The sequence below is a fragment of the Hylobates moloch genome, unplaced genomic scaffold, assembly GCF_009828535.3.
Source record: "Hylobates moloch isolate HMO894 unplaced genomic scaffold, HMol_V3 SCAFFOLD_33, whole genome shotgun sequence".
Classification (NCBI taxonomy): Eukaryota; Metazoa; Chordata; class Mammalia; order Primates; family Hylobatidae; genus Hylobates; species Hylobates moloch.
The window spans coordinates 1,565,905-1,582,623 of record NW_026652308.1 but is presented as its reverse complement, the minus strand read 5'-3'; the positions used below and the strand labels follow the sequence as shown (position 1 = coordinate 1,582,623).

Genomic DNA, 16,719 nt, shown 5'->3' with positions numbered 1-16,719 from the left:
CTCCTGCCTCAGCCTCCCGAGTAGCTGGGACTACAGGCGCCCGCCACTACGCCCGGCTAATTTTTTTGTATTTTTAGTAGAGACGGGGTTTCACCGTGGTCTCGATCTCCTGACCTCGTGATCCACCCGCCTCGGCCTCCCAAAGTGCTGGGATTACAAGCGTGAGCCACCGCACCCGGCGGAACTTGGTATTTATTGGCATTTTGGAAAAAAAAAAAAGAATGATAGAAGAGAACCATTATTGGTAAGTGTGGGGGAAATTGTGATGGACCATTCACATTAGCCACAGGTACCGTAGCTTCAGGGATATTGCCAGCAGAAAGTGCCCAGCTGTCAGTTCCCTTTAGGACTACCTTGGCTGAAGACAGCCATGTTGTCTGAAGTCAGGCTTTGTTCTAGGGCAGCCTGCACCCAATATCTGATCCATGAGCAGATAAAAAGACCAATTCTGTTACCACCACTTGAATCTCTTGCAGGTCACTTATCCTGTATTCAGAACTTCCCATAGGGTCAGCTAAGCCTTCTGTTGCAACTGCATCCCATCCCCAATTCTCACTCTATCCAGGCCTGCTTCTTTTCCTCTCTCTTATATAGGGGTTCTAGATTAGCCCCTAGAGTACCCCTGCATAGACTTGAGGCCCACTAGTGTTAATTCCAGGGTCAGCTTCATGGGAAATTCAATCTCTACAGATACGAAATTAGTGAATGTCTTACAGGGTAATGTTTCTTTGACTTTGGGGTTTATCTTTTCTACTGTACAGCAATCTGTAAGTTAACACGCAGCTTCACAGTGTTCGTGCCCTTAATATATAGTAAATAGGAAAATCAAACCCAGGTATATTCCTCTGCATCAGGGTTTGGCAAACTTACCATGTAAAGAGCTGTATAGTAAGTATTTCAGGCTTTGCAGGCCGTACTGTCTGTGTTGGTCTCTCACAACTCAACTCTGCTATAGCCGTGATGGCTACACAAATGGGCATGGCTGTGTTCCAGCGACACTCTACTTAGACAGGTGGTGAGTGGGATTTGGCCTTGGGCCATAGTATGTGGACCCCTGTCCTAGATAAATCAGTAATCCTGAGTTGGTCTATTAAACAGTGTTCCAGTATGACATTGAAAGGACAGGCTGCCCCCTCCCCTCCAGCTTTGCCCTTTTGATGCTTGTAGAATATGATGTGTAATCTCCCAACAGCCTACAAAGTGCTGACATTACCACTTTGCAAATGAGGAAACAGGCTCAGGAAAGGCCTCTATGGTCTTTACTACTTAAGAAGATGATGGTTCTTGAATTGAACCTGGTAGGTCTAACCCCGAGGCCCACTCTGTCCCCACTCTTATCATCCTACCTTCCTCACTCATAGGATGCATTGGAGTAGTGTTTTTCATCACTATTTGGAGAAAAGCGCTCAACAAACAGAGCTGGCTGCAGATTCATAGAACAAAGCGGTATCTGAAGAGTCCCTGCCCAGGTCATGTCCCCTGGAATTGTCCCAGAACAGGCAGATTTGCCTGTGAACAAGGTAACTGGAATGGAGGTAGGACTTATTCTCCGGCTCCAGAGGAATTTCCCAGCCTGGATAGTATTTTCCTGACCCGCATTTGTGACGTGAGTAGGAGATAAGAACAGCTTATTGTCCATAAAAGCATCCTGGCATGGAGTGGAGCTCTTATCTCAGCTGTGCCACACACTGACTGTGCCAAGCAAGCCCCTTGGTCAGCCTGAGACTCAGTTGTCACAGCTAAAAAATGTGGAGGATCTTCTGTCTTACTCAGCTCTCTTTATAACTGTCCTTTAACGCAGGGCCTAGATTCCAGTTCTGACTCCATATCTCTCCAGCTGCGTGACTACTCCCCAGTAACTTTCTGAAATCTCTCTGTGCTGAAATTTCCTTGTATGTAAAATGGGGATAATAATAGTATTCCTTTAACATAGCTAATATAACAATAAAATGAGTTAATATCTGTTAAGTTGTTAGAACAATCACCTGGTGCATAGCAGGTGCTATGAAAGTATTGTGTTACTGTTATTTTTAGCACTTAGTATGATACTTGGCTAGTAATAGGTGCTGAATAAGGATTCTTCAATGCATAAATGAGCCACATAACAAATAAGCCTTAGAATAATTTCTAGAACTCAAATAGAGCTTTCTGCATTGTGGGAAGATGCCTTATCTCTGCCCTTCTGCAAGGTAGGCACTAACTAGCCACATGTAGCTGATGAATACTTGACATGTGGGTAGTATGATTAAAGAGCTGCATTTTACATTTTATTTCATTTTAATTAATTTAAACTTAGCCACATGTGGCCAGTGGCTGTCCTGTTGGACAGCCCTGTTCCAGTGGGCTCAGAGGTTGGGATTCACTTGGTCTGTGTCATAGTTGGTTTGGACTGCTATAACACGATACCATAAACTGGGTGGCTTAGAAACAACAAACGTTTATTTCTCATAGTTATGAAGGCTGGAAAGTCCAAGATCAAGGTACTGGCTGATCTGGTATCTGGTAAGGGCCTGCTTTCTGGTTCATAGATGGCACCTTCTCATTGTGTCCTTGCCAGGCCAAAGGGCATGGCAACTCTTTGGGGCCTCTGTTATAAGGGCACTAATCCCATTCATGAGGGCCCCACTCTCATGACTTAATCACCTCCCAAAGGCTTCACCTCCTAATATTATCACATTGGTGATTAGGTTTCAATATATGAACATTTTTAAAAGGACACAAACATTCAGACCATACAGTCTATTATCAGCATTTCTCAAACGTCCGTGGGTGGTTAACATGCAGCCAGAATCGAGAACAGAGTTAGAACTTTTAGGCCAGTACTTTTTCATCTATTTATCCATCTATCCATCTATTCAACAAATGTTTGTTAAGTTCCTGTTATACATCAGTTACTCTTCTAGGAACTAGCAATTAGCAAAGATAAAGTCTTGGCTTTCAAAGAACTTGTATGCAGGTAGGGAACAGATGATTGAAAAGCACACAGTGAACAGGACACTTCTGGACAAGGTACTTGAATGCCAGGAGGACCAAAAGAGGGTGTTGCCATAGTGACTGGATTGGAAGCGAAGGTGGTGCTGATCAAAAGAAGTCTTTCTTAGGAGGGGACATTTGAGCTAAGACCTGCTTGGGGAGAAATCAGCCTTGTCATGATGTGGGATAAGAGTGTTCCAGGCAGATGCAGTAGCACATTGTCCCAAGTTGAGGATGGGTTTGATCTGTTTGCAGAACAGCAAGGCAACTGGTGTGGTTTGAATTGTAAACATATGGGATGGTGGTAGGAAATGAGGTTGGAGAGGAGGGCAGGGGTGGGGGGTTTTATAGCATCTTGCAGGCCAGGGTCCGGAGTTAGGATTTTATTCCAGGCCCATGGGGAGCCACTGGAACATACTGGGTAACTTGCCATGATGTGACTTTTGTACTCAAAATATCTAATTGCCATGTAGTGTGCATGGACAGTGGGGAAAGGCATGGCAGGTGTGGTGGTATCTCAGGTGAGGGGATGATGGTCGCCAGGTCATAGGTGGTGGCAGTGGAGACAGAGGAGTGGACAGATTGGAATCTGCCAAGGTAGGGCCAACTGATGGGTGGATTAAATGTGTGAAGGCAGCAGAGGCAATGGAGGAGGGTCCCCAGCACTGCGTTGCCATGGAGTGGACGGTGGGGCTGAAGACCTCTGTAGCCTGAGGCAGCATTTTTGACTTGAATGTTCATATGTACCACTGGGGATCTTGGTAAACTGTAGAATTTGACTCTGTGGGTCTGGGGCAGGGTCTGAGATTTTTGAATTTCTAAAAGGCTCTCTGGTGATGTCAGCTACTCCTGCTGGAGCCCCACTTGATCTAGCAAGGGCTTACCCTCACCCTGCATATGCTGCCACACAGAGGCACAGAACAGTGAACTCCCGGAGGGACGGGGAGTGTGTAGAAGCAGGTTGCAGCTTGCCTGCAAGAACCCTCAAGAATCAAGGTTGAGTCTATTGTTCCTAATCCATACCTGCATCCTGGACTTATTTATGGCTGTGAGTCTCCAGAGACTCAAGGCATTTGCTTTGTGAGGACACAGAAGTCCCTGCTTTTTTGTTTGTCCTTTGGGAACCAAGTTCTTGGGCAATTATTTCACAGCCTGTAGCAGTGTAGGTACGTCTCTTTGAGTCCAATCTTTAGAACTGCTTTGAGGGGATGTATTTTCCATGAAAAAGAAGCCTTTAAAGCAAAATGAGCTGTGGGTATGAAGGCAGTGCGACTCCCTGTAAGAACCCTGTGCTAGTAACACAATGCATTTTCTTGGTGTCTGGGAGAAATGAGACTTTATCACTAGAGATATTAATAATATGATGATCAGTTTCAGCAGAAAGGAAGTTTGACTCCAAAGTGGTTCCTCTAGCTGTGGGTTCATTTCTTCATGAAACAATGAACCAGGAAAGGAAGTGTCAAGTAGTTTAATGTGATGCATATTCGTTGCTATACCAGGCCATAGGATTTAGGGCTGTTTTAAAATGAGTGTATTTCTTGTATAAAAGGGGCTAGCTCAACCATAGTGGTCATCCAGGGCTTGCACATGATGTTTTATTGAGGCAAGACTTCATATGGGAGGTTTTTGTAAATGAAACTAACATTTGATTACTGGGAGAAAATTACTATGACTAGCCATCTGGTTTCCCAGCCAATACTGTTGCTTCATAGTGCTTCTAGTAGTTCTTAATAATCTGTCTCGTTTCATATGATATGAGATATTGAAGCTATTTTCTTGACTTCCTCCAGCCTAAACACTTAGGGTTATTGCACCAAGCATGCACTCTAGCTTTCTTCTATCTAATCTTTTGAGTTGTCGAGTGCCATGGCATTTATCGTTACAGGTTATTAAATTATGTGGTGTTTTCCATTTTTATTACGTTCTTCACTTCTAATAAATGCAAATCTTCTCTTCAGAGCTCACACAGATTTTTCAAAACTAGGCAGTGTCAAGGACAATGAACTGTGTAGACCCAGCCTTAATAAAAACTACCAATATCCTTTCTTGTTTTCCAGTAGGAAGCTATTCAGTTAAAAGCACTCAACCTGTTTGCCATTTTGCTCCTCTAAAGAAGCCTAAATCCTCCAGTTCTCAATGTTTCTGTCTCCTATTTGTTTCTCTTCCATTTCCGCAATTATCGCTAACTCCAGAGATAAAACAGGCATGGTTTAAGAGGCCTTAATGAAATATCTGCAGTTCGTAATATGGTTGTGGAATTAAAGCAGGGCCTTTTCCTGTGTTGGAAGAAATGCTCCCGGCATAAGCATATGCACATCTCTATCCTCTAACTCTAGAAACCAGCCTGTTACATCCTGGATGAGGACTCAGAGTGATGGCCCCATCACAAAGCTGAAAAAACTTTTCTTTATCTGCCAAAAAAATAAAAGTCAGATCCATGGTGCAGTCACTATTGCTTCTCACAGGTAGGACTCCAGGTAGAAATGACACTTGGAGGTTGATAGGTTTGGTTGTGTCCCCACCCAAATCTCATCTTGAATTGTAGCTCCCATAATCCCCACATGTTGTGGGAGGGACCCAGTGGGAGGTAATTGACTCATGGGGGTGAGTTTTCCCGTGCTGTTCTCGTGATAGTGAATAAGTCTCATGAGATTTGATGGTTTTATAAAGGGCAGATCCCCTGTGCACGCTGTCTTGCCTGCTGCCATGTAAGACATACTTTTGCTTCTCTGCCACCTGCCACCATGATTGTGAGGCCTCCCCAGCCATGTGGAACTGTGAGTCCATTAAACCTCTTTTTCTTTACGAATTACCCAGTCTCAGGTATGTCTTTATTAGCAGTGTGAGAACAGACCAATACAGAGGTGCTTTTTCTGGAGGGACACTCTGATTAGTGTGAATAAAGGTGAGTCTTATGTAAGATGTTTATCGTCAGGACATGCTGTGTCTTGTAAGAAAATAATCCAAATGGTACTTAGAAAATGTCTCAGTGATACCAGCCATGATGCTGAGGAGAGGTATTGTGGGCTTTTAGGAGCCAGACAGTCCTGGGTGAAACCTGTCTCTGCCACTTGTAGCTCTGTGATTTTTAGGAACGATATGTAACTTTTGTGATCGTTAGTTGCCTCTGGAAAATGGAGATGATAATGCTGTTTTAGCAGCCGGAAAGTTGTGAGAAATCAAAGTAACCGTAAGATAAGTTCCTACCACACTATTTGCCATTGTCTATACAATTATTGCTTTTAAAATAAAGACAGGCTGGATGCGGTGGTGCACGCCTGTAATCCCAGTACTTTGAGAGGCTGAGGTGGGCAGATCAGGAGTTCGAGACCAGCCTGGCCAACATGATGAAACCCCATCTCTACTAAAAATTAGCCGGGCATGGTGGCAGGCACCTATAATCCCAGCTACTCGGGAGGCTGAGGCACGGGAATTGCTTGAACCCAGGAGGCAGAGGTTGCAGTGAGCCAAGATTGCGCCACTGCGCTCCAGCCTGGGCAGTGGAGTGAGACTCTGTCTAAAAACGAACAAACAAACAAACAAACCCCCAAAACATATAAAGCTGGATGTTCCAACTAATGTCTTATCCTGGTTTTTAACTTTCTTTGGATCAAAATAAAAAATCAACAGCCTTCTTCTGATTTCTGACAGTTTCTTTTGTGCTGGTGCCTTTGACTATCTCAAAACATGGCTGCAGGTGTTTTCCCAGCTGATGAAATGCTGGGACTGTCCTCTTGATAAAGTTAGTCTCCCTGGACAGTGGTGGCTGAGTGGATTGGTGTGCTCCCATGTGCTAGGCTGAGTCTACCCTGCAGCGTCGGCTCCAGCAGCAGTGTGTTAAGGGCAGTGTTGGAACAGACTGTTCTCTCTGTTTTCTGACGTGCCCAGGCATATCCTGCAGTGGATGACATGTGAGCATGAGGATGGGTGCAGGAGGCAAAAGGGAGCTGAAACTGCAGGGCAGAGCCAGGCGAAGTTGAGAACAAGAAGGAATCGTTGCTCTACACACACAGGGTTTTTAAATTAGAAAAATATCATGAGTTGCAGAAAGCAGGTGCGCATGGTTTGTTTCTGGTGTTCTTGGCTTGCGTTAAGGTGACTCTCTCGACACATTTTCTAAGTGTGAAGTTGGAGGTAGTGTGACCCAGTTAACATTATAGGGCTCCGTCATTTCTGGAGATGCATCTGGTGACTATCCATCACGTACCAAACACCTGCCTAAGAACAGAACTGTGTCCCTGCATCACTGGTGCACACAGCAACATGCTCTAAGCTTGTTGATCCCCAGTTAGGCAATAATCACTTTCTCACTGAGGTTAAGAAGGCCTTGTCCTGTAACTGGAGAGACAATGCCTCTATTCTAGAAGCTTGAGATCACAGTCTTTCCAGAGAGTGCATTTCCTTTTACATTTGCTAATATTTCTAATACGTATTAGACTTGCTTGTCTATGCAGTTTCCGCAAACAATGTGTCTCTCTTGGCTTTCAGCTTTTATTAGACACAAACATCTCATTTCTGTAATTGTTCTCCTGTCAGGCCTGGCTCCATTATTCTCTGGCCTCCAGAGCTATTTGAGTCTCTTCTGGAGGGCTGAGAAGGCTGCACTCCCTTCCTCATTTCCAGTGGATCTGGGAAAACTCAGCTAAAGGAATTTAACATTTCGATCTGCAAGATACTAACATCATCCTCAGTGGCTTGGCATCTTCTTCCCTTAACTGTGAGACTCCAGAGCATGCATTTTCGATGGAGGTAATATCACTTCTAGTGGAGGGAAAATTACTTCTGGGTGGGGGAGGGAGGCACAAACTTACTCTTTTTATGTATAAAGCAAAATATACATATTATGCATATATAGAGAGATTTACATTTAATTGGTAGTATTAAAATTTCTTGGGGGGGACAATTAGGAAGAAATGTCTAAAAAGGTTCTTGGAAGTGATAATGAAGAGAGGTTAAAAGACACTGCTGAGAATTTTATTCTTCATGGCTCATATCACCCAGTCACAACAAATAATGCATAAAATGAAACTCTTTAGTTCTCTCCTTGGGATGAAGAGTGGCCAGGTGCCATACTGGAAGGAGGGAAGGGCTGGTGTGTTCCCAAGTGAAGAGCAATCCAAAACTCCTTGGAGAAAGTCATCAATGAGGTTTAAACAGCATTGGAATCTCCCAGAGGGTTTCAACATACCAACTCCTGGGTTCTGCAAATGTACCCCAGAAACATTCTGGAACTCTGGACAGCACTTGGGTGATTCCTAAATATCCAGGCCAACACAAAGTCTGTAACCTCTGATCTGGAACAAGGAGAGAGAGTGACTTAGAAGGGAAGCTAGTTCAGTGTGGGGGTAGGGGGATGGGGCTATTTTGCAGGCGTTTCCCTAACTAGCTCCCTTCACCTCTGTGCTTTGGTAAACTAGACAGTACCTGGTTAGTTCACCAACTGTCCCCCTGCCTTTTCCACTTTGATGCATTTGTTGTTTGAGTGATCTCTACTTGGAGTTCCCTTTCTTTTATCATAAACTAACAACATTCTATTTACTCTATAAGATGTATGTAGTTCCAACATGACTCCTCTTGCAGGAAGCTTTTTGTGAACCTCTCCCAGTTCTGCCCCATTTTTTCATGCATTTATGACATTCCACCTTACATTTTGATCATTTCTGTGCATTGTCTTTTTTTCCATTTTATTGAGGTATAATTTATATACCATAAAATCTGTCCATGCTAAGTATACAAGTCAATGATTTTTAACAAATTCATAAAGTTATGCAGTCATCACCACACTCAGTTTTAAAACATTCCATCCCTCCAAAAAGTTGCTGATGCCCAGTTGTGGTAAGTTCCTGCCCCATCTCCATCTTCCAAACAACCTACTTTCTTTCTCCATAGCTTTCCATTTTCTGGACATTTCATACAAACAGAATCATGTAATATATATAGTCTTTCACATCTGGCTTCTTTCAATTAGCATATCTTTTTGAGGTTAGTCTACATTATAGCATGTATTAATAGTTTGTCCCATTTCACTGCCACTACTATTCATTGGTATTGGAATTTAGTAGATACTGTATTTATCAGATTGTATTGGTGTTACATTTTTGGGTATATCACATTTTGTTTCTCTATTAACCATTCATGGATGTTTGACTTGTTTCCGATGTGATGTTATTATGAATAATTCTATTTGCTGTCAATATAAATGTGTGTTTTTAATTCTCTTAGGTAGATACCTGGGAGTGGAATTACTGGGTCATGTGGTAAATTTATGTTTAACTTTTTAAGAAGCTGTTCAACTGCTTTTCAAAGTGGCTGTAACCATTTTATCTTTTATGTTCCCACTAGCAGTATCTGGGTGTTCCAGTTTCCTCAGATGGACGTGAATACTTTGTATTGTCTGTTTTTTTTGTTTGTTTGTTTTTGTTTTTTTTTTTTGAGATGGAGTCTTGCTCTATCACCATGCTGGAGTGCAGTGGTGTGATCTCAGCTCACTGCAACCTCCACTTCCTGGGTTCAAGTGATTCTCCTGCCTCAGCCTCCCAAGTAGCTGGGATTACAGGTGCGTGCCACTATGCCTGGCTAATTTTTGTATTTTCAGTAGAGACGGGGTTTCACCATGTTGGCCAGGCTGGTCTCAAACTCCTGACCTCAGGTGATCCGCCCACCTTGGCCTCCCAAAGTGCTGAAATTACAGGTGTGAGCCACCCGTGCCTGGCCTGTTTGTATTTTTCATTATACACATTCTACTGGGTGGGTAGTGGTACCTCATTGTGACATTTTATTTGCATTTCCCTAAAGACTAATGATGCTAAGCATCTTTTCAAATGCTTGTTAGACATTTGTATATCTTCCTTGGTGAAATATCTACTCAAATTACTTGCCTATTTTAAATTGAGTTGTTTGTCATTTTACTGTTGATTTGTAAGGTTGGTAGGTAGTTTTGTTCAAATCATCTTTATCCTTACTGATTTTCTGTCTCATTGTTTCATCAATTATTGAGAGGGATATTAACCTCTCCAAATATTACGGTTGCATTGTTTATTTCTCCTTTCATTTTGTCAATTTTTACTTCATGTATTTTGGGGCTCTATTATTAGGTTGATGTAGTTGCATTTATACCTGCCATTTTGTGATTTGTTTTATGTCTTGTCTTTTTTTTGTTCCTTTGTTTCTTCTTTATTGTACTCTTTTGTGTTAAATATTTTCTCATGTTTGATTTTGATTCCTTTTCCCCATGTTTTGAATTATTTTCTTAGTGATTGCATGTATAATATGTGTCTTAAGTTATCACAGTGTACTTCAGATCAGTACTAAAGTTCTCTAGAACATGGAAACTTTCCTCCAGTATAGCTCCATTTCATCCCCCTCCTTTGTAGTTTTATTGTCATACATATTGCATCTATATCTTATAAATGCAGGGTTATGGTTCTATGTAATCTAATGCCTTTTAAAGAAGTTAAGAGAAGAAGAAAAATACATTTATATAGCCTTTTGTATTTACTTACATATTTAGCTTTTCTGGTGTTCTTTATTAATGTATGTCTTAGTGTATATTTGCGTTACTATATGGTATCATTTCCTTTCCATCTGAAGGAATTCCTTTATTATTTTTTCAAGGAAGATTTGCTAGCAATGAATCCCCCAAGTCTCTGTTTATCTAGGAATACCTTTATTTTGCCTTCATTTTCAAATGAAAGCTTTGCCAGATGTAGAATTCTTGGTTGACAGTTTGTTTGCTTTCAGAACTTTAAATACACTGTTTCTGATGAAAAGTTAGCTCTTAATCTTATTGAGGACTCTGGGTATGTGATGAGTTGCCATCTTTTCTTGCTGCTTTCATAATTTTCTGTTGGTCTTTGCCTTTTAACAAACTATAATTTGTCTAGGTGGGGATCTTTTTGTGTTTGTCCTTCTTTGGGGTTCATTGAGCTTGCTGGACCTGTAGATTCATGTATTTCACTACATTGTGGATGTTTGGGCCATTATTTCTTCAATTTTTTTTTCTGCCTCTTTCTCTTTTTTCTTTATCAGACTCTATTGCATGTATATTGGTATGCTTGGTGGTGTCCTAAAGGTCTCTGAGGCTCTGTTCATTTTTCTTCTCTGTGCTTCAGATTGCATAATTCTTAACTGATTATTTTCCAAGTTTACTGATTTACTGATTCTTTCTTCTTACACCTTATATCTGATATCAAGCTCCTTTTGTGAATTTTTCGTTTCGTTTATTATACTTTTCAACTCTAGAATTTCCATTCGGCACCCTTTTTTTAAAGAAAAATAATTTCTATATCTCTTTTTTTAAGAGACAAGAGTCTCACTGTGTCACCCAGGCTGTAGTGCAGTGACGCGATCATAGTTCAGTGAAACCTCAAACTCCTAGGCTCAAGTGATTCTCCCATCCCAGCCTCCTGAGCAGCTAGGGCTCTCTCCAGTGTGTGCTCATGGCTTTCTGGTCAACCAAAGATAATGGGGAGAGCTTAAGGATCCCTATGGCTGATCTTTGTCTTCCATCTAAAATTCTGTTTAGTTTGCCAGTCTTTTGCTTGCCCCAACCAGGACTACTGGTTGCAGCCTCAGGGTAGCTGAGGGGGATTTCCTTGTTTATTTGCAATCGATATTGCTTTCCTTACTAACAATGTCACTAAGTGTGGAGTTTTTCACATCACACTCCAAAGTGAACTCCCTCCAACAGTGGGGTTGCTGGTATGCATGGCCAGCCCTGCCTACCACTGTTGTGCCAACCTACATAGGAGTAGGAGGGAGGGCAAGAACCAGATTCCCACTGATCTACCCAGAAGTTTTAAATGAATTAATGCTCCTCAATTTGTTGTATGTTTTGTCCACATCTTGAAATGGTTGTTTTTGACAGTTTTATCATTGTTTTTGAGAGGATTTGCCAGGCTTCTCACACTGCCATTCTAGCCCCATTGTCTTTTTCTGTTTTCTAGAGAGGAAAACTCATGGGGCAGATAAAGTATGGATTCTGGCACCGGATTGCCTGGGCTTGAATGCTGACCCTGCCATTTGCAAGCTGCAAGACCTTGGGCAAATTACTAGACCTTGGACAAATAACTTAACTTTTGTGCTTCTGTATCTTCATCTGCAAATTGGAAATAATAATAGTACTTACCTAACAAGGTTGTTGTAAGAATGAAATGGATTCATCTACATAGTGATAGCAACGGTGCTTGTTACTGCAAATGCAATATCTTAGCTCTTTTTATTGGTGCAGCAGGGGCAGGGACTGTATCTTACTTGGCACTTTAAACCTAGCACCACCATCCTTGGTCTAGTGGCTTGCACGTAGTCAGCTCATTGGATTCTCAGATCATCTTTCTTAAGTGGTGCTTGCCATACGGAGGAAATGAGGACAGCTCTCAGAATAACTGAAGATGCGAGGAGGAGGGACTGCAGGGGACCTGAGGAACAGATGGCCTGGTGCCTCGTTGAGGCCAAAGGTTGGTCAGTGTGTTTCCCTCCTAGCTCTAGGAACTGCCCAAATTGCCTGGTGCTGCTCAGATACCATTGAATTTGAGATGAGGTCTGTACGCTTGCATTTCCAATCCAACAAATTAATTAGCACAATTGCCACCATTTTAGAAGCTCTGTTGTGTCGGGCACTTCAGGACAGGACAATGTGGCAAGGATGCTGGTTTTTAGGTATTTTTGCAAAAGGGAGTGGTTGTGGGGGAGCTGTGGGAGAGCAGGGGGTCTTATGGTGTGTACTCACCAACCTCAGCTGTTTCTCACCCACACAGAGCCATAGAGCAAATGAGAGATTGGTGCCTCTTCCTCCAGTGGACACAGCTAGGGTGAACAAAGTGTGGGATGCCTTCGTGGAGGGAGGCATATGTCCTACGCAGCTGTATGCAGTGATCCTGGCTTAGCCACCACGTGTCCAGCTCTGTGCTCAGGAGCAGGGCAGCATGGCCATAAGATGGTAGCCATAGATGTGAAATCTGCCTACATAGGTTTGACTGAGGTGTACCCAGCAAATGGGGACTTTCTTATGATTCTTAACAGAAGGACTGAAGGAGGATGGCAGTGACAAGAAAGGTGATTGTTGAATTTAAATTGTTGTTTTACATGGATGAGGATCGGGTGTGCTTGTGGAGAGGGTAGGGGTGGAGCCAGTGGAGAGGGTGAGAGTGAAGAGGAGGAAACAGGATACAGTGATGGAGAAAGGTCTTCAGGAGATGGGAAGGAGTGGGTTGGGTAGAGGGATCTGTGTTCAGCCGGAGGGAGGGCCACGCTTTTCCTGGGTGGAGGTGAGGTACCCCACAGCACATGCCCTCACTTCCCCTTCCTCTGAAGGGGGTCCCACGTTTGGCTTCAGCAGGAAGAGGCACTGCTGTTACATCATGCACTGATGTTAACCTCTCTGCTCCTGTTTTCAATTACAGGTACACCTTTTGCTATTTATTTGGGTACTTATTGGTATAGCATTTGTAGCACCTTGACCAGATACCATGCATCCAACAAGTAGGAAACTGTTTTATTCCTGAGGGAGTGAGACCAAGTAGTGTTATGTCTACTTTTCTCCTAACGCGGGGGGAGTAGAGTTAAACTGGGCGTCAGGTGTGTCATTTGCAGGTGGGTGATCCATTGCAAATTGCTTCATTCCTCTGGGCTTCTGGTTCCTCCTAGTAGACTGCAAGGAATGGACTAGATCATATCAACATCCAATTAGCAGTTAATATCCGTTGGTCCTGTGATCGGTCACTGTGTGTCTCAGATGAAGCCAGTGAGGGTGTTTTGTGCCTGAGATACACTAAAATAAGAGTAGAAGGACACACAGGTCGATCAGAGCAGCGAGCTGACAGAGGCAGGTCGGAGAAGGTGAGTTCTTATGGTTCGTGGTTGTTTTCTTCACTGCTCTCACACTAGAATTGGACTTTGTTATTCTGGAAGCTTTTTAATGCTGCATGTGGGAGGATGCTATTTTGTTCTGACCTGTGTTTATTCCATACCTACATGCACAAGTTTGGTCATCATATTATTTTATTAGCATAATTATGGAGATTCATTTCCAGGAGAAGATATAATTAGGTGGAAATTTGTTATCTTTACAGTTAGGATTTAACTCTACCTGTCTGATGGTTTGCTCTTGAGGCATTTATATACAATGATTTTGTACCCTGACCTGGTAGAGATGGGTTGTTAGCAGTACAGTCCTATGGAATTACAAGTAGAATTTGAAGGCCAAGAAAAAAGACATGAGATGCTTACGCTCATCCCTGACATCCCACATCATTGCTCTTGCATGGCTGCAGGCTTGGGTCTGAGATTCCTGGGAACCAAAGCAAACAGGGAAATACAGCTATAATCACATTATTTATAGACTTTGGTTGGGTGTAGCTAAGGTGAGAGAAACAGTAGAACTAGTTCCCAGGAGAAGCAGAGCTTTTGCTAGACCTTAATTTTAAAAATGTCTCATATCTGCCTTAAACCAATGTTTCTGATAGTATATATAGCTATCCCTTGGTATCTGCGGGATATCCAGGGCCCTCTGCAGACACCAAAATCTGAAGAAGCTCAGTCCGTCAAAGAACATAGTATAGCATTGGACTTTAACTTATGAAATCCTTTCATATACTTTAAATCTTCTCTAGATTACTTGTAATACCTAATGCAGTATAAATGGTTCTTATACTATTGATTTTTAATTTATGTTATTTTGATTGCTGTGGTTTTTTTTTTTTAATTTTTATTTTTTTCCGGATATTTTGGATCCATGGTTGGTCGAATCCCTGGATGGACCTGTGGAAATGGACGGCAGGCTGTATATATGTTTTCAAGGGATGCTCAGGTTTTTTTTTTTTTTTAAGTTACATTGTCAAGGGAGTTTCAGGAAATCCTTCATAATATATATTTTGATGGATTTTTGACAGTAAATGTTACCATTTGGAAAACTTGTAAAAGTCTTGTAAAGAAAACTATTTATCTTTGTTCAACCCAGAGTTTTAAAAATTTCATATGACCTCAGAACTCTTTTTCCTCCTTATATAACTTTTAACAATAACTAAACTTATCATTACTTTTCAGGGCAAGTTTGGTCACCAATTTGCTTGGGGCTGCCTCTGCTTAGCTGATAGGCCCATTAGCCTTCACCCCCAGGTCAGGGGCCACCTCGCCGACGCAGGGACACAGTGCTTGGTCACTTGGGTGCTATGGGACCAGTGAGGTTGGGCATCAATCCTGGCTCTGTGCCTTAGCTGCGTGGCATCAATGGGATAGTGATCTTCTCTGGGCTCAGGTTCCTCATCTGTAGAATGGGATAATAATATTTCTGCCTCATGGAATCATAGTGGAGAATAAGTGTGTCAGAATACGTAAAGCACTCCATACTGGATTTGACATAGTAATAACAAATGTTCAATATGATTGTACTTAATGATACCCCCATTCCAGAGCTTGCTCTGATGAGACACTTTTCTTCTCAGTTGCTAGGAGCTAACTAACTATGTGCTATTTCTTTGGGTACTGATTGTGTGTTTTTCCTTATTCCGGTAGAAAGAAACTTTATTCATCCTTTATGATAATTACCTGTTTTCATAGTTGTTGTCTCCATGATACTGTGAGCTGGTTGAGGGCAGAGACCAGGTCCTATCGAACTTTGCGTATCCAGCCCCTGGCATGCTACAGCTTTGCAATAAAGGATTTTCAATGCATTTGACAGGAAGCCGGGGCCCTGGGGCATATAAAGAAGCCCGATTCAGTGAAAACAGTTCTGCCTATAGCAGCGTGTGTGTGTGCATAAATCAAATGAGTGCCTTAGACTAAGATCTCTGTCTTGAGAATATGTCTGGTCTTCTATGCATTTTTATTGAATGCTGAGGAAATCATTGAAATCATTATTCTTAAAGTTTATCTAATAAAAGAGCCCTGGCACCACAGAAATTGGTGTGTTAAAGGTGTGAAACGCAAACTATTAATAATAGCCTGATGCAAAAATATCTGGAAATGAATTGAAAGCTCCGATCCTGAGTGGTAGAAAATTCTATTAGTTGACTGTACCCAGGAGGGATGGAGAGTCTTTATTTTTGTATGATGGACCAAAGAGCTACAGAGAAAAATCAATGATGAGGTTTATGAGTAGGAAGCAATTAAATTGAGTTGTTTTTTTTTTAAAGAGACAATCATGAAATGTTACATACTCTCAGAATGATCAATGAACATAAAAATCCACTAAATATAAGGAATAATAACATTTGCCTCAATTTTACTTTAGGGTCGTTTAGAGGAAAGAGTGGAAGAAAAGGGAGATGAGAAAAACTAAGAAATGGAGTATAGAGGAAACAGTAGCCTGAGGAAGGTACAAGTAGTGAAGTAGAGAAAAATGCAGGCAGTGGCAGAGATGGAGTCTTAAAGGACAGACCAAGGAGGCCTTTCTTTTTTGTTTGTTTTCTTTAAGATGGAGTCTCACTCTGTTGCCCAGGCTGGAGTGCACTGGTGCAATCTCACTCAGCTCACTGCAACTCTGCCACCCGGGTTCAAGCGATTCTCCTGCCTCAGCCTCCCGAGTAGCTGGGATTACAGGCACCGGCCACCAAGCCTGGCTAATTGTTGTATTTTTAGTAGAGATGGGGTTTCACCATGTTGTCCAGGCTGTTCTTGAACTCCTGACCTCAGGTGATTCGCCCACCTTGGCCTCCCAAAGTGCTAGGATTACAGGCATGACCCACTGTGCCTGGCCCAAGGAGGCCTTTCTTTTTTTTCTTTTTTTCTTTTTTTTTTTTTTTTTTTTTT

General features: G+C 42.2%; 1 protein-coding gene across 5 annotated transcripts in view; it reads left to right on the top strand.

Moving 5' to 3' along the window:
- Positions 1-16,719, top strand: part of LOC116463341 (solute carrier organic anion transporter family member 3A1) — a 326,247-nt gene that overhangs the window by 36,256 nt on the left and 273,272 nt on the right. Inside the window, exon 1 of one of the 5 annotated variants that reach the window (XM_058434559.1) lies at positions 7,691-7,722. The exons of the other annotated variants lie outside the window; for them this stretch is intronic. Coding sequence (XP_058290542.1) covers positions 7,717-7,722 — 6 coding nt within the window. The 5' untranslated portion in view covers positions 7,691-7,716. Of the gene's footprint in view, positions 1-7,690; positions 7,723-16,719 lie in introns of those variants that run through there. 5 annotated transcript variants of the gene reach the window in all.